The sequence below is a fragment of the Phallusia mammillata genome, chromosome 2, assembly GCF_965637545.1.
Source record: "Phallusia mammillata chromosome 2, kaPhaMamm4.hap1.1, whole genome shotgun sequence".
Classification (NCBI taxonomy): domain Eukaryota; kingdom Metazoa; phylum Chordata; class Ascidiacea; order Phlebobranchia; family Ascidiidae; genus Phallusia; species Phallusia mammillata.
This window is the reverse complement of record NC_137253.1, coordinates 31,456,522-31,479,882: the sequence shown is the minus strand read 5'-3', so window position 1 is coordinate 31,479,882 and position 23,361 is coordinate 31,456,522. Positions and strand designations below refer to the sequence as shown.

Genomic DNA, 23,361 nt, shown 5'->3' with positions numbered 1-23,361 from the left:
TCATGTTGAATTTACACATTTGCGTTAAACACAGTTTTCAACACAAAAACTTTTCTACAATTGCACCTAAGACCATAAGCGAGTGCTATATTTTATGTGAGTTATATCTACCTGATACACAAGTGTATGTAACAGTGCTGTTATACGTCCACTTAATGCCTTGTTTAGTTGCTCTTTGCACAGAATGTGGAGCCCCACATGTCAGTTCTACACAATAAAAAAACAAACCATTGTAGTACCAAGTAGTGACAAGATAACAAAATGATTTTGCGGGGAAAGGTGACTATTACACCTGATACAATACTGATAACAACACATGGTTTAATCGTCTCTTTTGTTCAACTACATCCTAAATCAGTGCTTCTCAAACTTTTTAAGCATGCCGCACATTAAATAATTCTTCCGCGGCACACTTCGCAAGTTGTTCAAATAATGTTAATTTTCACATTTATTGTGGTGGGTAAGGATGCTTTTCATTACCAATAACAAAAAAATTAGCTTTGAAACGTTGTCGTGCACAACAAGCATTTCATCATGAGGTCCTAAAACACCAGGAAATGTTTGCGCTTTAAAATAGGAAAATTTCGCGGCACGCTTGGAAATCTCTCACAACACACAGTTTGAGAATCACCGTCCTAAATAGTGCTATGAAATGCCACTTTTTCAAAGCAAGACCATTTGTTTCTATGTCACTACTAATGAAGATTTTTAATTTTATAGTCCTAACATTTAGTCACAAAACTTATTTTTGACACAAAATTTAACACTGAAATACACAGAATAGTCACAATAAATAAAGCTTAATGAATGCTCTTTAATATTTTCATTTTTTCTAACCTGTACATCGCACTGCACCAACAGGAGGATGCCAGTTTCCAGTTTCATCACAAGTCACATGAGCTTCAACTAATCCTGGTTTCAACCAAAATCCGTCCTTACATTTAAATGTGGCTGTACTCCCATATGATGGATTCTTGTCAACTAAATAGAGTTACAAATCAATAGTATTCACTATATGCAGGGTTGCCATTGACTTGGAACCAAAAATAAGGACAAAGCTCAGAAATAAGGACGGTTTGACAACCCTAAGTATATGTGTGGTCTCTAAATAAAGTTTTTTTCTGGATGCAACCGTCTTTTTCTGAAGACCCAAAGCACAGGTTAGTGCTGTTCAACCTTTTTCGTGTTGGCCAAAACCTTTCGCCAAGTAGCAACTTTTAATTGCAAGAATTTCAAGTCAGAAATGTCAAGCACATATACAACAAAGTACAGTATGCAGCTAGTGAAAGACTTTGTAAAATATGGAAAAGGAGGCCTTACCAAATCAAATTAAATAAGAGATTCAAAATTTTACAGTCAAATAAACATGAGTTGAAATTTGATATAGCAAACTTGACACTTTTACATCAGAACAATGTACTTACCCATTGTAAGTATAGTTCCAGCAATTGGATGCAATTCTGGACACCGTTGGATTGTGCATTTCAACAATGGTGGAGCAGGGTTCCATCGCTTGTATCGTGTACAAACTGACTGCATGGATTCATACCGAGCTGTAGATTTAATTTGAAGACATTATTTACATAAGTAGCATTGCATTTGTGGTAGTAAAACTTCATGGTAGGTACAAAAGTCTGCATTTAATTTCACAATATCATTTTCAGAAAAAAGACTCAGTTAAATTGCGATTGAATGTGCAAGTACAATAAATTATAATTACAACTTACCTGTTGTATTTTCAATGGGGACAATTAAATAAAGTAAACAAAATGAGCATGGTTCATACAGTACTGAAAATATTTAGCATTTTAGCATAAGAATGCAAATTGGGCAATGATAACGATTAGTACGAAAATAATTTAACTACATGTGTGAAATATGTAACACATGGCATTACCAAACTTTACTGATGTAAGAAATACACAAAAAATATAATAAAGAAAACTTTTCAAAATCCAAATTGTCAAGACCTAATTCAGTGTTAAGTTTCTGAAGATAAAAAAATATACCAAAAACAAAAAATTCATAGATTTAGACTGTTTGCACAGGAAAAATTATACACTAAATCCCCTTACTTTGCAAAGTGCAAACACTTCGATGTGATCTTACTTCAGCCATCCACGATGCCGATGTGTCGATAGTTTTACTCATGTGAACGTCTCCAGTGCCATTAACAGAACTAAACAAAACATCACCATTGCAAAAGTAAACTTGGACAAGTGTCATTCTTAACTTGTGTGTAATTTAGGGTCATAGCAATGTCATCTTACAGATGCTATGCAATCCTTGCAATGTAGCCAAAAATTTCCCTCTTGATGTTTAATTTTACACATAATGAAGCATGAGTTAAATGAAGATGCTTTACTAATACACAATTTCATTTACAACACTCAACTTTCAACATGGGTTTCATGTACAGTTGTAACCACAATTATTTAGTTACTCTGTAACTGACTGAGCCACAAAACAATTTAAGATACTAAATAATTAAACGAATATATAAATGAATTTCAAGCTATAAACAAGCAGAGAGAGAAAGTTATAGATCCCTTATATTGAACATTTACAGTAAACAACCCTATCTTCTTACTTCCTAATTTGCTTGTTGCTCAAACTCACTTCTTCAGTTTGATAACAACTAAAACAACCATATGTACCAAACCAACAACTTGAATGCAACAGCAAACCAAACTAGAAAGGTGGCTCAGCACATATTGCCCTTGCATATACACTATAACCTATTTTAAAACATTGATATATTTCCTATGCTTATTTTGTATTGGGTCCCATATTAACCATCGTCTTTTATAACTTTAGTCGTTTCTGCAGGCAAAAACTCAAGGGTCCCCACACATGCAAAGTTGAAAATAATGCAATTCAAGAGATAACCATGAGAAAATCGGGTATAGTAAGGTAAAACACAGTGATCGGCACTGGGCTTAAATAATAATAATATGTAGAATACAAACTATAAAATTAGATTCACCCCAGATATTGTTTCAAGTATGTCCTATTTAACGTTTTAAAAAACTGACCCATTTTAGGGGGCTAGTAGGGCAACTAATTGGGTTCGACACACAAACTAAAAAATATATAAAAACCACAATGACTCCATCAATAGTACTGCAAAATTTCAGCCGATCCACCAATGTTTAAAATTTCGACCACTAGAGGTGTTTAGCAACAACCGTTAATGTTTCTGACGTCATAGGGCTGCTAACAAGCCCCTAACTGCCATGGCGGCACCTTTAAATGGCATACTATACAAGAAATCCAAATTTCAGCCAATTCTGACACTGTTTAAAAACTCACCCATTTTAGGGGGCTAGCGGGGTAAATACTGGGGTTATCAACAAAAACAGTGGGATGTACATCTACATGAATATATCTACCATCTGTGTAAATTTCAGCCAAATCCATCAAACATTTGATGGAAAATCGAGTCGGACAAACTTTGGGTAAAAACACCCATTTTAGGGGGCGAGCGGGGTAAATACTGGGGTTATCAACAAAAACAAAGTGGGATGCACATATACATACCTATATCTACCATCTGTGTAAATTTCAGCCAAATCCATGAAACATTTGATGGAAAAACGAGTCGGACAAACTTCGGGGGAAAAATACCCATTTTAGGGGGCTAGCAGGGTAAATACTGGGGTTATCAACAAAAACAAAGTGGGATGCACATCTACATAACTATATTTACCATCTGTGTAAATTTCAGCCAAATCCATCAAACATTTGATGGAAAAACGAGTCGGACAAACTTTGGGAAGAAAAAACAAGAAAAACAAACAAAAACAATTCGAGTAAAATCAATATGTGTCCCCTTCAGGGAAGGGAACCCATAAATATTAACAATTTTAAAGCAAAAAAAGTCTGAAAGCTCTAAATGGTCTATGAAAAAGTATTGAAGACCTTTATCTACACTTTCCACAGTCCAATCACACTATTTTCTGCATTGTTAAAATCTGCTTGACACAAAACCTGATCAATAGTGTTCAAACACTGTTATGCAGCTTGACTGATTTTTACAACTCAACCTCTTTTTACTTGACTAAACCAACCAGTTTTATGTAACATCTGAGGTATACATTACTACCTTAAAAACATTGTTGTTTCTATTGCCTTCAGTAAAAATGCATTTCCTTCCAGAAAAGGACAACTCCATTGCTGACTGTGAAACAAAATCTTATAATCAGAACACAAAGCACTCAAGTATTTTTGCTACTTACTTCTTAAAGGCTGCATTACACCTTTGCATTCTGACTAATGAACCAGCTCGAGCGAGACATGTCTGTTAATAAATCAAAATATATTAAGCATGTAACATAAATTGTTTTTACTTTATTATTTACAAATGACAAAAGAGTATTTGTTTTTCATTGAAGTGCAGTAGTGGTATGAAATACACATACACCATAGGTGAAAAGTTATTTGACAAAATAATTTCTGCAGAATAGCAATATATGTATGCAGTTACTTAAACAAGGGAATGTCAGTTATCATCTATCAAGGTATTTGCAAAGTAACCAAAATGTTATTTGGCAAATGTTTTAAATTATATGGCTGAGGGCTCTCATACCATTAGGAAAGTTAAAGCAAAAGCAGCAATGCTTAAACTTAACTGTCTAATAAAAGCATGTGGTCGATGAACATAAAGGTAATCTATCAAACAACACCCAAAACAACATTTAAAGCAATCTTTTTAATCACTAAAAGTAAGTTCTAAATCTATCTTGGCCAATTCCTCCCTGAGCATAAAACTGTTTAAATGAGAATACCAACATATAGCCCTATTTTCTCGACCAGACTAGCACATTTCTGAAACCAGGAAGGTTGCCAACCCCATCAGAACGGCCATAGGATCAGCTCATCCAAAACCAGGGCTGCTCAGTTGAGTCAGATAAGTTGCATTTCTTGATTTGACTTAAATTGAGTATGGCAGAAAGCAACTCGCATATCCCCTAAAAACCTCTTGTGCACCACTAGTAGTATGCATACCATAGGTTATGAACCACTGCTCTATGGGGTTTGATAAAAAAAAACATCGCTACCCAAGTATAAGCCGACTTGATGTGGTTCTCCCATTCCCACATCCAAGTGTCAGCTGCGGCCTCAGGTTGACATCGAGACGAGATGGAAATGATTCCAGTTCGACTCACAGTCAAACATCCAACCTGCTTTGCACTGTACAGCAGGAAATCTCTTCTCATTCCATAACCTACATTGTAAAATACATATTAGACTCTTGATCAGAAAAGAAGACAAAAGGTTGTGGGTTCCAATCTTGTCTTGCTATTTTGTGTTTCTCTGAGCCCCAAAAAACAAAGGAATTCTTTTGACCACATGAAATCTAATTGTACAACATGTTAAAAGACCCGCTTTAAAAATTATGTCAAAATTTAAAGATTTAAAATACTAGACCAAATTAGGTAGCAAGTTGGTAAAACACACATGCAAAACAACAGTTAATCTTTACATAAAAGAAGCAAGAGAAAATTCTGTTTAATGTCAGAAGGTTCACACCATCCTCTTTCCGCTACAACAGCTGTATCCATGTAACACCAAAGTTTTGTACTGCTGAAACAGCATTTAATTGCAAACAAACCTTTTTTAGTGCATTTGTATTGCAGTGTGTCCAGGTATAAATATTCCAGTTGAGGTTTGGAATCGAGCACAGCATTTTCTCCAGGAGCGATCGGGTCTGGACAGGTAACGTCTGCAAAAAAGAACGAAGAAGTGACGAATGCTATTGTTCAAAATAGACATGAATTAAAATCTGGTGAGCTGATTTACACAAACCAACAACTCGAACCTAAATTCCCATGGTCCATCAGTGTGGGACATCACAATTTCAGTGAAAATGAATAAAAAGCATGATTACTCAAATTAAATAATAAGTGGATTTTTTCTGCTATTAATAATATAGACATAACACTTACCAACTGGGAAATAGATTTGGTGAATAATCGTAACTGCACTATAAAAGTAATTACCACCATATGTGCCATGTTACCTGGTAGAGCTACTGACACTGCGTTAGTAGCTCTACCATATTATATAGAAAGAATTATTTGCACCACCTTAAAGTAACTTAGAAACACCAAACGGTCTTACTTTGGCACCACCAGTTATTTGGGGAAGGCATCCAGTCTCCGTGTTTGTCACAAATAATTTGAAGAGTCTCTGGAACGACGGAATAACCCAACGAACAGTGTATTGTCATGAGGGCCTGGTATCTACAAAAAAACTGTTTTGTTTTCGTTTGTCTAAATTACCCTGTTTCCTGAATAAAAACAACATACAAGCCGATGCATTGAACTGTTTTAAGCAAAATAGATGCGATTTTAAAGCACAAAAAGTGTATACTTTAAAAAGCACATACTAGTATGCTAAATACAATTAGTATAGCAACCAGCTTACTGACATATCAGTTTTGCAAGTCACTAAAGTTTTCAGTGGTTGAACACTTGACAAAAAGAGGTAAAGTAAATGAGTTACTACAACTGTTGCATGTCAGTGGTAAGGTTCTTCACTATGCAATAATTCAGTTGATTTTGTGTTCAAATCTTAAACACAAGTGTATCCAAAATAACAAAATGCAAAATTTGAATCAAATACTCATACCTGTAGCTTGTAACAGTGATTTTATCAGCATTTGGTGGAAGTGGGGGTGCTGGACACCAAAGTGCTGAAATTAATATGTTAAAAGCAATTAGCATCTTTAACTGCCTGTTTTTATTCAGAATTCATTCCAAAATAGTGAACAACTAATTTCCACCAGGTCGCATACTTCGTTAAGTTTTTGTCCAACTTGTGTAAAGTAATTCAGACAACTTAAATTTGCTTCATCCATGGGCATCATAAAGACAATAAAATGAAAACCATTGACAGCACAAAAGAGTAAAGAACAGCAGGTATAAAAACTGATTAGGTAACAAACAAGGGCTTTATGGAAAACATAGAGGCACCAAAATATTATATCATAACTTATGTATCAGCAGTAGTTGGTGTTGTTTCTTGTTTGCAGAAGAAAACACCAAAAGCTCAGGCCAATAATTACTATTTAAATCTGTACAATAAAGTTAATTAATTTGTTTGTGGTGTAACAACTGAATGTGCTTTAACGATTGTGTATTGTCAACACTTGGTTCACAAGATGACAAACTTTTAAGTTTAACCCTATAAACTGTTTATAACTACTTATAACATTCCTCATACAGTTTTAAACAGAAACATAATGAAGCAAAATGTATCTATAAAGCCTGTAGAAACAACTGTGACCCAATCTTACCAACGCAAGCGACAGAGGTGAGTGGATTAGGATTCCAGTATCCAGTGGCATTACAAACAAACCCTGACACATTGTAGGAGCCCCTCGATATCCAGTAACCATCCATGCACAAGTAGTTAAGTGATTGACTTACTGGATCATAATCTGTTATGCTGTTTGCAATCCGAGGAGGTCGAGCACATCGAACCACTGTGGACAGATGAACAAAATTCGTACATAAACTGGTTCAAACTGAAAACAACTACAATAGTTCTTCTTTTTACAAAATACACATATATATCAAAATCAGTGGCCCAGGCTTGATACAATCGTGGAGGTCGGGCACATCTGACCACAGGGAAAAAATTGGCACACAAAATGTTAAAAACGACAGTACGAGGCATTCCATTTAGAAAATGCACAAACAAAAAGCACAGTAGATTAAATAACAGTGGATTTAAACAGGCAGTCAGTTTCTTTAGGCATATTTCATCAAAAGTTGAGGAATAAAATTTCTTTTATATAATACAAACCATTCTACAATGAAAAATTTACATTGTATTGACACCAAAGTGGTATGTTATCATATATTGTGTGTTAAAAAAACATCGCAATGGCTATTAGTAATGCATTGATATGTTAGTGTACCTGTGAGGGCATAAATATCACTTGTAAGAATGCCATAATAGCCTATAATAGCAAGCATAAACGTAATCCATATTGTAAATCATGAGACTGTTACATTAACTTACCAGAGCAAGCCAGGTTGATTGGTGGTGGTTGCCAAGTTTGGTCAGATCTACAAACTGACACACCAACTTTAGCTTCAACTTTACCACCGATCCCATACCCGACATCACAGGTGTATGTGATCCTATCAGAATATGAAAAGTTGCCTGCTGATATGCCTGGTGGGATTGTGATGAAAGTTGAGTGGTTTAAAACTGGAGGATCAGGACAACTGAGTCCTACAACAAACAATGGATCAACAATGATGGTATTCTATTTTAGAAGTCACAATGACCATTGTTAGCAAATTAAACATTGTTTGGTTTCATGAATAATTTTTAGTACATATATGTTTGATACAGGACCATTTAAAATCAATCTAAATGTACACAGGTTGTTATCACACCACTTAACAAAGTAACGTGTTCACCTAATCTTGGACATTTAACAACACAAAAAAGTAGCAATTAAAAGTCACAAATGTGCCAAAGTAACAAAAACAAAGCATTTTGTGAAAAAACTGAAAATTTAAAAACTAGGTTTCCTTCCAGTATGTAACATCACTAAGTTAAAACAATATTCTGTTATCACTTAGTACTTACTTGAACAAGCTAAACCATCCAGACCAGGAATCCAAGTGTAGTTTCCTGCTACATTAACACAGTAAGATTGAAATTCCACATCTAGAGGGTCGAGAGAAAAACTGTGGCCTAAATCACAATGGAACGTTACTCCGTTGCCAAACTCTGTCCAATCTTCTGTCGTCGGGTACGCATTGCTTGGTTTTATGGGAGCCTCACAAATATATTTCGCCTCTGAAAAAACAAACATGACAACACTGTATATTTAACAGTTTAGGAATCAGGTTCCAGTATCACGCTGAAAGCGTCACTGCTTTGATGTTCATAGTGTTGCGCCGTAGGTGAATATTCCGAGACTTTTCTGTGGTAAAGCGTTTTGGCTACAATTGAAATTATTTCAATGCTTTATGCGTGCTACAGGCACCTGCTTAAATATTAGCGGCACAATCAAACATTATCGCACAGTGTTTTCTTTGTGTTGTGACGTGGTTGAATTAAATTCTTTTTTCCTTAGTTTATCTTTTACTGTACTACAGGCATTAATTGTTACTTACCCTGATAAAGACGACCTGTATAAGACAGCAAAACGTCGATATAAAATACAATTGCCAGAAGAGCTCTGTAAAATTGATATTATACTTACTTCTTTGGCAGACAAAGTAATGCGGAGCCAAGCAACTACGTTCCTCCAAACCAACTTTGTCAGGGGCAAGAATAGAAAAAGTTGCACACCAGGGCGAGTGCTGGACTCCATTGATCAAATTTGCATGTGGCTCTCCTCTAAGAATTAATGACAACAGTCAAGTGTGCGCATCCATTTATAAGTACAAAAAAGATCAGTTTTGCGAGAAAAAACATTCCCAACCACCAAAAAAATACCTTGCCAATGTTCAAATAGTCAAGTAAGCATGTACTATAAAAACTATATTTTTTTCACTACAAACAAAAAGGTTCTTCAGTAATTATAACTTTTTGCATGATTAACTGGTTAAAATTAAGCATCCTCAATAAAATAAATTATAGTACACCAGGCTATTGAAGGTATTGTACTGAATCAGCCGGTCACCAGACATTCCCACATATGGCAAGGCTAAGTGATAAGTCTGTGTAGCTCAAGTGGTGTAGCATGAGTCATGAAAGACTCTGGTTGTGCTTGGTGACCGACTGATTCAGTATATTGCCTTGTATGGCATGGCGTACTACGATTTATATAGGTGTGCTGTGGTTGATGGTCTACATAGCCGCTTCAGACCTGATCTGACTGTGGAATTTATGCACCAAATAACATTTATTAACATGTTTTGCATGATTTTCAGGCCCATCAAACCAACAAAGTAACATGTATTTAACCAACTAAGCATGCACCAAAGTTTTTCACTTTAAACATAAAGGTTGTTTAGTATTAATTGCATTAAAAATCTGTGCATGAGTGACTGGAAAAATTAAACAGACAAAATATTAATTCACATATTTTAAGCCCATCAGCCAACAAAGAAATGTATGTTTAACCTGTAGCACCAAGCTGCACCACTTCTGGTTCCAAGGCACTTGAAAATGCCATCTTTATTTGGAGTAGCTCCGGTGAGATTCTTACAAATAGGATCATCAAATACCATAACCCCATATAAATCAGTTAAACCTTTTACATGAGCACAAACACAACCATCAGTAAATCCATCTTGGACTGCGATTTTGACTTCACTCAATGTTGCAAAGTGGCCACCTGCAGAATGCATCAGGCACATTTCTTGTTTTACAAATGAAACATAGGTAACATGATGGGAAATATTAATGGGAAATAAAACTGCCCAAGTTGATGAAAACAGCCACATGCCTCATATTACTGATGATGGCATGAATATTTGCCAAAAGGTCTGAAAAAGAATGTCGTTGGACAGATCCACATACTAACAGATTTTAATGTTTTGAATACACTGGTTGGTTTATCTATAAAAGTTAGGAGAGCATGGTGGTTAGTGCTACAGCAGTATTTTGCAATTCCAACTAAAATCAAAATAGGAGTCATCTAATTCACTGAAGTAGTGTAATGATAAACTCATAAACAATAACAAAGTGGCGGATGATTTGACAATAGAAACATCATGTAATACTTACTTAAGGGTTGTTTAACCAACCACGGATGCGCACAAAAAAAATTATGCGATAACAGTTACCAAAAGACACAATAAAGAAAACCTAACCCAAAACCCAGTTGAGAATTAATTTAAACTATATGTTTTTTGTTATAATTAGAACTGCAATATAAAGATTAAAAAGTATTTGTTTTACAATGTGGTTTCTTTTATATGGTTATTACCTTGTAAGCCACAAGCCTTCTTCATTTCTAACTGACTAGTGAAGTTAACTGGGACTTTGTGGGCCGTTCCATTGCAGAAAGTCGCACTTTTTGGCGGGGGATCCATTGGTTGACTGTATGCGACATACAAATTCCCTGAACAATGCAAAGGAATCTTAATCATAGTGTACAGTTGTTATGTTGTCTTTCTCAATCACATTGGCTGATTTTTCACAAATTAATTTTTGAAAACTGCAGAAGTGTTTTTTAAGACAACTTTATTTGAACCATTTAACACATTGACTGCCAAGGGATATTCCTATGTTGTGCTTACATTTGCCAAATGTGTTTTAGTGACTTTCTGAAATCCGAAAGTCGAAATATTTTGTGCCATGCTATGAGTTATCTCGTAGGTAACATGCTGGTGTAGGGTGTCTCAGTGTTGCCACAACGCATCCACGACGTTAGTTCGTTTTAAGTTACAATCGAATAAGTCTACTACGAGTATACTCGTATCTGGCAAACCTGGCTAGATCGGCAACTACGAGATAACTCGTAGTTGGCAGTCAACGTGTTAAGATGCTTTCTTGGACAGGCTCTGACTTTTGAAAAAAAGGAATCGCAGTTACAGTAAACCTTGGATAGTGCAGGCCCGTTCAGACCCAAAAATTGTCCGGATTAGGTGAAGATCTGTCTAACCGATGTCGATTAGTTAAAGCCTAACCACATCACAAACTGTTTGTACCTGAAGTTTTCTATGAATTAGGCAAAGATTCGGATTAACTGAAGTTTACAGTAATTAAGAGTTAAATTGGGTTTATTCACTGTTCAGAGCATTTTTGGTTTGGTTTATGTCACTTTATGAGAGTTTGGCCAGGCAACACTACAATGTCGCTTCATAACTTTACTTACTTGCAGGATAATATCTTTCATCACAAAGGTACTTATTGCTGAGCAAAGTTCTCCACATAGATCTGCAGTCAGAACTGAAATGCAATCCAGCAACATGCGCTCGATCTAAAGGTTCAACCTGAAATGATAACATCAAAACAGTGGTAAAAATTCAACATTACCATTTCAACAAAAATGAGAAATGCCAGAAATAGCTGGCTTAAAAGAAAACCCCTGTAGAAAGACTTGCAGCAAAAAAACCATTGTAGAAATACTTGTAGCAAAAGAAAACCCCTGTAGAAAGACTTGTAGCAAAATAAACCCCCTGTAGAAAGACTTGTAGCAAAAGAAACCCCTGTAGAAAGCCTTGTAGCGAAAGAAAACCCCTGTAGAAAGACCTGTAGCAAAAGAAAACCCCTGTAGAAAGACTTGTAGCAAAAGAAACCCCCTGTAGAAAGACTGTTTTTATTCAGCTTACCATGTCATAGAGATAAGTATGTTGTTTGTGTCTCAGCTTGATGTGAAAGGGATTGCTTGATTGACAGATCCAATGTTGATTGACATCTGACAAGTTGCATGGAAGGACGCGAACACCAGGATATATACCTGTAAAGTTAAACATGTCAGGCAGAAACAGGTACTTCAACAAAATTAGCCTGTCACCCATGCCATATGGCACTGCTTGGTGACCAGTTGGTTTATACATGAGCATGCCATGCTCGCTGGTCTACATAAATGCTTCAGAGCTAATCTTAGTTATTGATGTATGATCATCCTAGTTGTTAAACAGAACAAATAGTTTGTGACTTTTCGTATTGTTATTCTTTAAATCTGCTACGTTTAGACAACTATTTCATAATGATAGATTTATCAGTAAAATAGAAACAACCAAACTTGCTTTACTGAAAAATGTTTTACATGAAAAACACAAAGTGGAATGTACCTCCACTGGTGATGTCTTTTAACGGAAAAAGCGCTGTCAAACACCGTTTAGTGAAGATATGCATGAGATGAAATTGTGAAACCCACACCCACTCCATTTGTTCGGGACGATTGAAGTCACATGACTTGCTGCAACCAATCAAAACACAGCAATATCAATGGTTTTTACAAAACCCCAAACAGACATTGTATTTTAGAGTAATTTTCTTGTCATAAATCAACATGAAAAAGAGGCTATTGGTAAGTTTATAATGAACAAGTGAGACTATACAGCAGTGGCTGGTATAATTTTCTGCAGAAATCAATCAACACTGTTAAATTGCCCCATCTGTTATTTTCATAATGATGTTCTGTGCCATATATTAGCAATATTTGTCTTTATTTGATTAATAATAGTGAGCTGTAAAACAAAAAAGTTTTAATTTATGACCTTGGAATATTTGTGCAAAGTGGTTACTGGTAGTTGTTAATGTCAGTTGTTTCATTTTACTGAGTTTTGAATAATTTTTTCCATGTTCACGATCAACTGGAAATAAAAACTCAATGGGGATTGAGAAAAACAAACCGACAAATGCATTCAGATATGGCAAGGCAAGTGAAAAATACAACTGTTGTATTCTGGTATTTGGGGCATTGTGTAATACCCAACTGTGGCATGAACAGGTTGGTGAGGCATGGTTTAGCTTACTGCTCCAAACAAACTGGAGTGTTGTACTCTTGTCACTAGCTGCGCTGAAGAGACCTTATAGGTCGAAACATATACATATATGTCTGCAGCTTATCATGTATTGAATCCATGCTTTTTTTAAATAATGCCTTTTTTCACCATAGCACCCACATCCTGAAACTTTAATATAACTGCTGATATGTACAAATGTTCACCTTCTAGTGTAGAAATGTGTATCAAATTTCCCGAATGGGTTTCCATAAGTACTGTTTCTGTGGTCGCCATAGATACATCGCTCGTCATAGGAAAAACGGGTCTTAGAGGAATTATCCAGTCCAACATTTTCGATTTTAAATCCATCTGAAAAAATGCAAACTGGACCATAAACCCAATTCAATTGACATTTGTGTAAACTTTTCTTTCAGAACTTGTCTAATTCGCAGGAAAGTTAAAAATGTTGTGTATTTATAATTTGTTTCGAACTTACTTTAAACAATGTAATAAGCACAGTTTATTAAAGCATTAAACTTTGCTTGATTTCTACTGCAAAAGCAATTTCGAATGACTTACAATTTACCAATTGCAATGTTTAAATGATTTTATTCTCACAAGCTAGATATACAAAGACCCAATACTTTATTATGTCAAAAGTTAAACTGATATTTTTACATTTGTCAGACATACCATGCACAAATGGCACATTATGTGCGAAGGGCTCTTCAGTTCCATTGATAATCCAAACCCAGTTGCGATCTTGTGCTTTGACTCTTGTCGGTGGAAGGTTGTCATAGAGAGTAACCCAAAATCTACGAAATGATATCACTTTCTTAATTTGTTTCACTTTTATCCTTGATGCTGGGCATTGCCTGACTGGGTTATGCTCACAATAAGTCTGTTTTATGCACACCCCGTTGCCTGTTTTGATACACAATGAATCAATTTCCATTTGATTTTTTGGGGGGCAGTTGATAAATTCAATTCAGTCTAAGTCATTTATTTTCCCCTCGGTGTGAGCAATACCAGTAAAGTTTGTAGCTCAGGGTTTCTAAGATTGGGCTTGTTGTACACGCCATTCTGTCTACTTGGTGATCAATTTTGTTTCTTTTTTACATGCCATGTAATATTTCTTCTCTACATATTAAATTTTCAACTGTCTGCCTTTAAAACTATAGTTTTTTGTGTTTATAGTTGTGCATGTTGAGATCTTTGTCACTTTACCTTGAAGTGTGGTCAAAAGTGAAGTTGGGTTGAAGTTTTAAACTGTCAGTTATAAACAAAGAAGTGATGTAATCTTTAACATCGGCAAGTTCTCTGCAACAAAAAAACAATTAGAATCAGACACAAATTCAAAGATAATCACTGTTTTAAACTGAGCCTTAAATGTTAAGTGATAAACAAGGAAAATTTTGAACTTTTCATATGTAACTGTTTGATGAGAAATCAGTTAAGAATGGGTTGAGCTCAGCCAAGCCAGAACCCGAGTATCGAGCATCTATTTCTTGGTGCTCGGCTGAGGTGCAGCACAAACTCACCCGAGCATTAGAATTGCATATTCATGCCCTGAGAGACTCGCTAGAATTAGTGTTGATTAAATAGATCTTCGTTTTGGACAACCCTACTACAAATAACTTATTGCCAATTATAACTTTTGTATTCTTTCCTTATATACCACAAAGTTGATATACAACGCTAAATGAAACAAACACCATTTGAGATGGAGACCTTACATCCGTCTAAATTTGCCCGGCCTCCCAAACCAAAGACTTATTTAAACCACAGAAAAAATTGAAGCTATTTCTTTAACTTTTTAAATGGGAAACACTGTCTTATACAAACCCATTTGTTTTCCTGCAGTTTTTCTCTGCTTCTTTGATGGGCCTTGTGTATAATCTACCCATTCGATTTAATGGATCCCGACGAAAGTGGTAATAAGCGCCACGGTGTTTCACATCATACTTGGCTGGGAATTGGTCGGTTACTGAGAAAAACAAAATTATCATCCTGCAGCTGTCATCATAGTATGTCAGGCGTTATACCGAATCAGCCGGTCACCAAGCATTTCTATATGGCAAGGCATAGGCTAGAAAAATCTAGCCTGCGGTGGGATTTGAACCCAGAGTATTTCCAGGACTCGGTATAACACCTTCAATAGGCCTGGCATACTATGATTTCTATATGAGTGTGCTGTGATCACTGGTCTGGACGATTGCTTTAAGGCTGATCCCAGCTATTCATGTATGTCAAGGGTGTGCAACCTTTTTCGTCGGTGGGCCATATAACCAATTTCGGACATCAAGCGAGGGCCACAAATTTTTTTTCATGTACAGTATTTATTTACGCGGTTTTACCCTACTGTTTGTGGGGCCTGCAGAGTTTTGTTTAATTATGCGTTTAAAATGTTGGCTTCACACGCCAATAAACACTCTACCGGGTAGAGCTATTTATGTGACTATGCTGTTGACAAATAGTTGCACTCTGTAGCAACAAAACTAAAAATCAACTTCGTTTTGCCAAATTAACTTTAAAATGTTAGTTGCAAGTAAGTTTCGTCGCAACACTGGCTTTCACAACAAAGTAATTGTTTACTAAGCAAAGTAGGTTATTACGTAACATTCGGTGAAGTTACGCAACAAGCACCTATAGTGCGAATAGAAGACCATAGGTCTCGGTGAATAAAATTGTCAGATTCCACTTAGGAGATTTACCGAAAAACTAGCGGGGATTTTTTGCTTAAGTTTACACTTTCACTTGCTCTGAATCAGAGTGTTCTTGAGGGCCACACAAAATTGTGGCCTGCGGGTTGCACACCCCTGATCTATGTCTTGATTACAATTGTTAATAAAAAGTTGAACTATGTAGCAACAGAAAGAGTGTCATGAAACAATAGTGCATAACACCACCCCATGCGACTTAGAATATTTGTTGACACCTTAACATGTGGCTTACAATCTAGGGCGGCTTACAGCCGACTAAATAAGGTATGTATTAACCAAATTTGGCTGTAATGGGTAAGTTAGTAGCTCATTCAATACCTTTCATGCAAATAAATCCGTTCTTAGCATTACAGTCATCCTCCATCCATCTCAGGTTATCAGTTGCATCCACCACAACACAATGTTTTGCATCTTGAGATCCTGTGTAGTTTGCCGACCAGTTGGTGTAATCACCCAGTCCAATGTCCAATGGTTCTCCACTAGACCACTCATAAAGTCCTTAGATAGAAAAAGTAAAACAATGACTGTTTAAAAATAGTAAAGTCATTTTTTTAAGTACACTGTAGTTTTCATTTTGATAGTTTAAAGCAGGGGTCCGCAAATACTTTTTGGCGCGACCCTAAAAAATTGCTCTAAATTATCGCGACCCAAGCATTTTGTTAGCATGTAAGTTTGTGGAAAATACTAAGCAACTAGATATCAATACTAAGACTGTGATTATGCTTTTGTCAGTTGCTATTTTCTTGCACAAAATAAAGCAAAACTCAGCACATAAAACAGTATGTAAACGAACGTATTTATTCAGCAAAATGTTAACAGAAAAGCATGACTGCTTGCGCGGGTACGCTTAACTTATTGCATTGTTACATAGACTGTATGTAACAGTTACGTAGTCATATGTAACAATGCAATAATAATTAAGTTGAAAATACTGAAAGTTCATTAATACTATAGATGCGATGCTTATGTTCATGGGAAATTTGAAGTATTTTGTGACCAAGACTGGAAGGTCTCGCTACCAAAATTTGCGGACCCCTGGTGTAAAGAATGCAGTAATGCTGAAGACTAGTTTTTGCTATTTTTCTCTTTCTTGGACTTAGTATACATGGAAATGAACTACATGATTTAAAAGCAATCCTTACATCGAAAAAGTAAAACAATGACTGTTTAAAAACAATGATTTTTTTCTCTTCAAGCACACACACTGTAACTTTCATTTTGATAGTTTTAAGTACTCAGTAATGCTCAAGACTATTTTTTGGACATCTTTTTCCTTTTGCGTGCATTTCTGTCTTTTTCCTTAGCACATCTTTTGCGTAGGCATTTGTGTTTGACACCTATTCTATCATTTCTGATAAGAAATACACTAACGCTACATTTGGTGATACCAGAGTGTTATAAACATGCAACAATTTTATGTATTTTTATCGTAACGGTAGAAAAAGAAATTTCATTTAAAACCCTAATATTCGGTTAGTCTAAATTTAATACTAAAATCCCAAATGTTAAGCTGAGGATTGTTGCTGAAAACAGTTCTTTTTTTCACAAATCTTTTGTGATTATGTAAACAGAATTCAGCCTTATGATTAAGTAAACAATATCACTAGATTCTATCTAACCACTATTTGATGTACAACAAAACAATATAAAATGAACAAAGTCAAACCTTCGTTAATTTTGTCATCCAGCCCAAGCCACCATTTTTCTATTCCAGTGGTAATGTGTGAATCCAACAATTTCTTAACGACTTGAGCAGCAAGAGTGCTATTTCTAAGCTGAAAGAAATTTTAAATTTAATTTTTTGAGGAGTTACAGAGGTGAAAGGCATAAGGTCACAGCACTAATACTTAAATTCCAATTCTGAGTTCTACCTTCTTCCGTAGTATATGCATTCTTTATGAAGTTTGAAACTGACTCTACTCGTCACTGGGGCTGTTATCTTTTGTCCCAAATACCATAGTGGTTTTCACACAAAATGATGCATACCGATTTAAATTTGGAGAAATCCAAACAAAAACATCAAAATTTCAACAAAAACAATTTGTACCATTTTTAGTAAAGTGTAGCTTTGTTCAAGAAATCCCTTAAGGTGGTCAATTGCATATTTTAATCAATAGCAAAAATGTTGTCATTTGGTCATTTTGAATAGTGGACAATATGTATTTTATCCAGATCTTCACCTAATTTGCACAAACCTTGAGGTACAAATGATTTGTAAATGTGTTAAGGGTTGAACTAATTGACATCAGTGAATCCAGATCTTCACCTAATCTGGACAAATCTTTTGGTCCAAATAGGTCTGAATTAACCAAGGTTTACTGCACATATATTGTCCACTTTTTTTAAATATGCAAGTCACCAATCTTTTTGCTATTGTTCAAATAGGTGAGAAAACATTATTCAACTGTTTGCACGAGACTGCTTGAAAGCAAACACATTGCGATCACAGGTCTTTATCTCATTCACAGACAAAGGTTAAACAACTCAGGATTACCATTGGTAACACTCCATCCCTGCTTTTGCATATATCCACTGCTTCATCATATGTTGATGCATCAAGATCATAATAAGCTTCAATGCCATCATCCAGTTTTAGATATCCTTTGCACATTTGAACCAGAGTTTAGTTAAAGAAACCACTGGTTCACATTAAAGTCTTGTAAGCAGGTGTGCTATTCATTGGCATTATAACAGTGGTCCTCAACTCATTCTAGGCCATGGAGCACCAGTTCAATTAAATAAGTATTGTGGACCATTATATTGTAAGACAGGATAAATGAACCATCCACAACAAGCACATTGGCTTGAAATATATTCCTTCAATGCAGAATTTCGAGGAGTGATATCAAACAACTGACAGCTAACAATAAAAAGCTTTTTTTGTAGTGAATATTCAATAAATAACATGCAACTATTTCCAGTTTATCAATTGAATTAACACATGTGGATCAACCAACACGGCATCATGAACCACTAGTTAACCACTGTGTTACAACATTGTGCAAGTAATTAGAAAAAGCTTAGTTACAAGATTTCATCCCATTAGTGGTATGAAGCCACTAAATACCATATTCACTTGATTGTAAGTCACATAAAAATTTAAAGCAATTTACATCAAACATCATCATGGTCAAAAAATCCACATGACACACAAAAAGCTGCACAAATGTTAGGGTTATACGCTTTGTTACAAATCTACGTAACTTGGTCAAAATATTCAACAGAAATATTTTGCATGTCAAGATTCTGGGACAAACTATTTAAGTTCAATTACCTTTAAACTTGCATATTTCAGAATAAAGTCCAACATTTGTAGAAGATTTAATCTCAACCTCTCTAAAGTAACTCCACACACCACCAACAGCTCTTGCAGCCAGATAATCCAATACGTTGTCAGTGAGCAAAGATGAGTTACAATTTGCCTGAAACAAATGGTAATGTAGCGGCCTCTCTCACTACTGTTATCGCATGCTTTCATTCTACAGCGAACCGGACAGATTGCCTTCTTTCTCTGACTCTCGTCTTATGCAGAGTATTTGCACATTGTGTTATTCTATTACGATGTCCCTCGAACAAACACCTCGCTACATTGGTGACCCCAAGGGTGCAAAAACTTGATTTATCAAAGGATAAGGTAAACTGAATATCAAATGTGAGGTATTAAGTCTTGGAATATTGACGTACATGCAAGCACCATGACCATAAAATGGACATTATTATGTCAATAAGTTATCCTTGGCTCTAACACCAGTAAACCAAAGTTTTTGTCATTTTATTGGTGCCAGTATGGAGCAATATAAGATTTTTTTATCTCTGCTTTTGTGCTTCATGAATGTTTTGTTTCTTTACCCTAATGAAGGTGCCATGAATGGTACATCGGAATGTTGAATGCTTTATTAAATAACTGCTAAAATAGCAATAAAGTGCCATGTCTGTGCAATGTTGAAGCAAAGAAAATGAAGAGTAATTAGTAAAACTGTGGAAGCATTACAGCTGCACCCACGATATGTTAATAGGGCCTCCCAAGAGGGCAAAACATTCTCCAAGCAAAGCAGCATCTGATTACATTTTTTCTTTGACTTTAACTACATATCTCTATCCTACCACATAACTTGGTAAGAGTAAAAGTCCAATAAACTTACCATATCAGACAGTTGTTTTATGCAGTCATGCGTCAGAGTTGGATTGTAAGTGGGACAATCACTTGGCAAATCTGAAATGTGTGGACAAGTTTAATTACAACTGTACAAGTAATAAAACCTACACACTTTTAGTCTGTCCCAAATAATTACAGTTTTTGCAAACTGAGCTTAACACTGACTACGGCAAAAGTCCACCAAGCACAACATTGCTCTTCCATTGTAACAGTTTTGAACTTTACACACAAAATAAAATGCCTAATTTTGATAGACAACAGTATGCCAGGCCCTATTAGAAGTGCTATAGCCAATCAAGCCAGTTTCAAAAGCATTCCAATTCATAGGCTAAAAAATGCAGTCTGCAGTGGGATTTGAACTCACAACATTACATACATCGGTTTGTGGAATTTATCCTTTTGCCAGAACAAAACCAATTTCCAAGCCACTAGATTAAGGACTTATGTCACATTAACTACATTTTTGGCACAGACTTACCAATCTCACAAGTAAAACCCAACTTTCTTTGACACAAGTAATCGTTCCAGAAGTCTTTAGCTGATGTAAAATGGTCGAAACTCTGTTTAAGTAGATCGACCCTTATAGCACCGCAGTCTTCCCTGCACCAAGCGTTGTTGGGTTCAGCATTTACATTTCCACCATTGTGCCAACGTTCAAATGGAAATGGACCTACACAGTTAAAAACAGTTAGATTTTATTTTTCCAAATAGGTGCTATGCCAAAAATACATGTTATTGAAACAAGGATTGCTTTCTATCAAATTAAAAGTCCAGATGTCACAAATTTTCTTAATGTTGCAATTCTTAAGAGTTTGTCAAAAATCCAAGATTATTTTAGAAATAGATCTTAGACAGAAACATAATTTAGTTTGGTGCTTCATATCAGTTAAAAATGAGACAAAACTGACACAAAACATACAAAAACATTCAAATCTTATTACCAAATATTTGCTACATAACAAAATTATCACTAAGAACACAATCTGCAAACAAAAATCCTTGTCACTCTGGTTCTAACTTTGACCCTCAAGCATTGTTATGGTTTTTGTGCATTTAATTGCTTTGACCTACCTAGCTCACAAATCACATGCATCTGATCTGTACAAACCAAATCAATCCACTTCTTGTTATTTTGGATTGCTACACAATACTCATCATAGTAAACACCACGAAGGTAGCGAACACCGTTAGGGTCTGGTGGATACTTCCAGTTTTGGTACACTAAAAAAAGTCACATAGTTAATTTAAGCAGTAATGTTGCAAACCACAGATTGCAGGGAACTACACTTAAAATCAAAAATTATTTCTGATTTAATATTTTGTTTAAGTTTGGTTGGCACACTGAAACTTTGCAAAATGTTTAGTATCAAAGAGTGGCACACTTGTTGTTGAAGCATCAATGCCTCTTGGCATAAATAAAACAAATCATAAGTTTTAACTTATGTTTGAAAACAAACTATACAGTACCGTAATGTTGTCTATGTATTTTGAAACACTATACAGGGATATGTTTATAAGTTTAATGGGGGTTATCACTGATATTGGCATGAGCAGTGTTTTTTTAAGGTGTTTTGGGGGACCGAAACGCTCCCCCAAATTTCTCCAGTGGTTTCCCAAAATTCCTGTTTAAGCAAATATGGCTATTTATGTTATTTAAATGAAACACTTGCGGTCTCTTAAAACTACTTAGCGGTCACCTAAACCAAACCTTAAAAAACCCTGGGCATGAGCATTTGCCAAAATGTTTGAACCACAGTACATGTCGTTTTTTATGTCCATTTGGGCTGTTATATTGGTCATTAAACTAAATAAACAGTTTTCCAATTGCAAGAAAAGCCATTGCAAAATTGTTTGCAATTAATTGTATTCACTGTGTGCAAGTCTCCAAAAATAAAAAAGCTTTATCACACATGATAGAGCACATACTTTTACTAATATTCTCAGGAGGCAAACTGAGACCTCTCCAGTTGTACCACAGCGTTGGCATGTTTGCAATAATCCCATCGTCCCACTTTAAATTTTGCAGTGGTTCATGAGATTCTCGTGACATTCCAAGCCAAGCTCCTTCATGAGCACGACTCTCTTTTACACCACGAAAATCTCTTTTCCAGACACCAGAATGAGCCTGTGTTGTTAAAAGTTGAGTTTATTCAGCTTGGGGAAATGTAGCAACACAATTGCACTAAAACAATCACCAAGCCGGAAATAGCTGCGCAATGTTAAACCTGCTCAGAGCGCAAGTTAGTGGATGGCACAATTGGTGGACCATGACTACAGCTACATTGTATTATGAAGTGGTATGTGGGGGAAGTTCTCCAGAGAATGAGTATAGTGTACTGTCTGTATAACATGACTGCAGTACATCTGTCTATTAGTTAAGCCTGATGGAAAGTAAACATTTCTTTTTGGTCATAATGGAAGTTGTAGGCTTTTATATAATACTGCAGAATGTGGTTGGTTAGAATTTATGATCCCTATGCAATCACAGGTGTGTTTACGTCGATATTTTATTTGAATCCACTTCTCACACATAAATATGAATTAGCAAGTTTTATCTCATACATTTGTTTTCCAATTTGTTTTATTTGTTTAAAGCATTTGGTTTTCCAAAATTACCAATTAAAGCAAGTGTTGATACTGTTATTGTCAAGGTTAAACAACGTACAAAATGGCAAATCGGGGTGCCCACCGCTAAGCATATTATAACAATTAGGTGCTGTATAATTGTTTGAACTAGATTGGTTAATAGCATAAAACGGCAAAATGGTTAATTAACCAAATTAGTCTGTATATTAAATTATTTATGAGTAGGTGAAAAATTCTTTTTGTAAACTTAAATCAAAAGAAGAGAACTCACAGCTAAAAACTTTCCCATTCTGTCATTTTCCTCCTTTTCACGTACAATAGGAAGGTGTCCTCCAATAATGGCACAGTAATCCACAGCCTCTGATTTTGTCTTAACCAAATCTGCTTCATCGTAGTAAAAATGCCACCTGTCGTCTGCAGAGCTCGAGTTGTAGACGTACCATGGTATTTTGCCATCAGCAGTTAAATCTGAACACATGTTCTGGTGATCAACTGAACATAAATTTAGCTAATGTTTCTA

The 23,361-nt window shown here is 35.6% G+C and overlaps 1 protein-coding gene across 2 annotated transcripts in view; it reads right to left on the bottom strand.

The window, feature by feature from the left end:
* LOC145215408 (uncharacterized) overlaps window positions 1-23,361 on the bottom strand; it is a 70,696-nt gene that overhangs the window by 26,498 nt on the left and 20,837 nt on the right. For both annotated transcript variants that reach the window (XM_080084105.1, XM_080084106.1), the window contains exons 51-82: window positions 23,113-23,309; window positions 22,182-22,380; window positions 21,327-21,476; window positions 20,734-20,925; window positions 20,242-20,312; window positions 19,374-19,521; window positions 18,594-18,700; window positions 17,766-17,874; window positions 16,418-16,597; window positions 15,222-15,363; window positions 14,604-14,696; window positions 14,070-14,191; window positions 13,601-13,745; window positions 12,720-12,847; window positions 12,255-12,382; window positions 11,798-11,915; window positions 10,907-11,041; window positions 10,099-10,312; window positions 9,233-9,369; window positions 8,611-8,823; window positions 8,032-8,247; window positions 7,301-7,489; window positions 6,634-6,697; window positions 6,124-6,245; window positions 5,615-5,725; window positions 5,061-5,227; window positions 4,239-4,300; window positions 4,106-4,180; window positions 2,076-2,179; window positions 1,425-1,553; window positions 838-981; window positions 112-207 (exon numbers count right to left, since the gene is read on the bottom strand). In XM_080084105.1, the coding sequence (XP_079940231.1) occupies window positions 112-207; window positions 838-981; window positions 1,425-1,553; window positions 2,076-2,179; window positions 4,106-4,180; window positions 4,239-4,300; window positions 5,061-5,227; window positions 5,615-5,725; window positions 6,124-6,245; window positions 6,634-6,697; window positions 7,301-7,489; window positions 8,032-8,247; window positions 8,611-8,823; window positions 9,233-9,369; window positions 10,099-10,312; window positions 10,907-11,041; window positions 11,798-11,915; window positions 12,255-12,382; window positions 12,720-12,847; window positions 13,601-13,745; window positions 14,070-14,191; window positions 14,604-14,696; window positions 15,222-15,363; window positions 16,418-16,597; window positions 17,766-17,874; window positions 18,594-18,700; window positions 19,374-19,521; window positions 20,242-20,312; window positions 20,734-20,925; window positions 21,327-21,476; window positions 22,182-22,380; window positions 23,113-23,309 (4,407 nt within the window). The remainder of the gene's footprint in view (window positions 1-111; window positions 208-837; window positions 982-1,424; window positions 1,554-2,075; window positions 2,180-4,105; window positions 4,181-4,238; window positions 4,301-5,060; window positions 5,228-5,614; window positions 5,726-6,123; window positions 6,246-6,633; window positions 6,698-7,300; window positions 7,490-8,031; window positions 8,248-8,610; window positions 8,824-9,232; window positions 9,370-10,098; window positions 10,313-10,906; window positions 11,042-11,797; window positions 11,916-12,254; window positions 12,383-12,719; window positions 12,848-13,600; window positions 13,746-14,069; window positions 14,192-14,603; window positions 14,697-15,221; window positions 15,364-16,417; window positions 16,598-17,765; window positions 17,875-18,593; window positions 18,701-19,373; window positions 19,522-20,241; window positions 20,313-20,733; window positions 20,926-21,326; window positions 21,477-22,181; window positions 22,381-23,112; window positions 23,310-23,361) is intronic.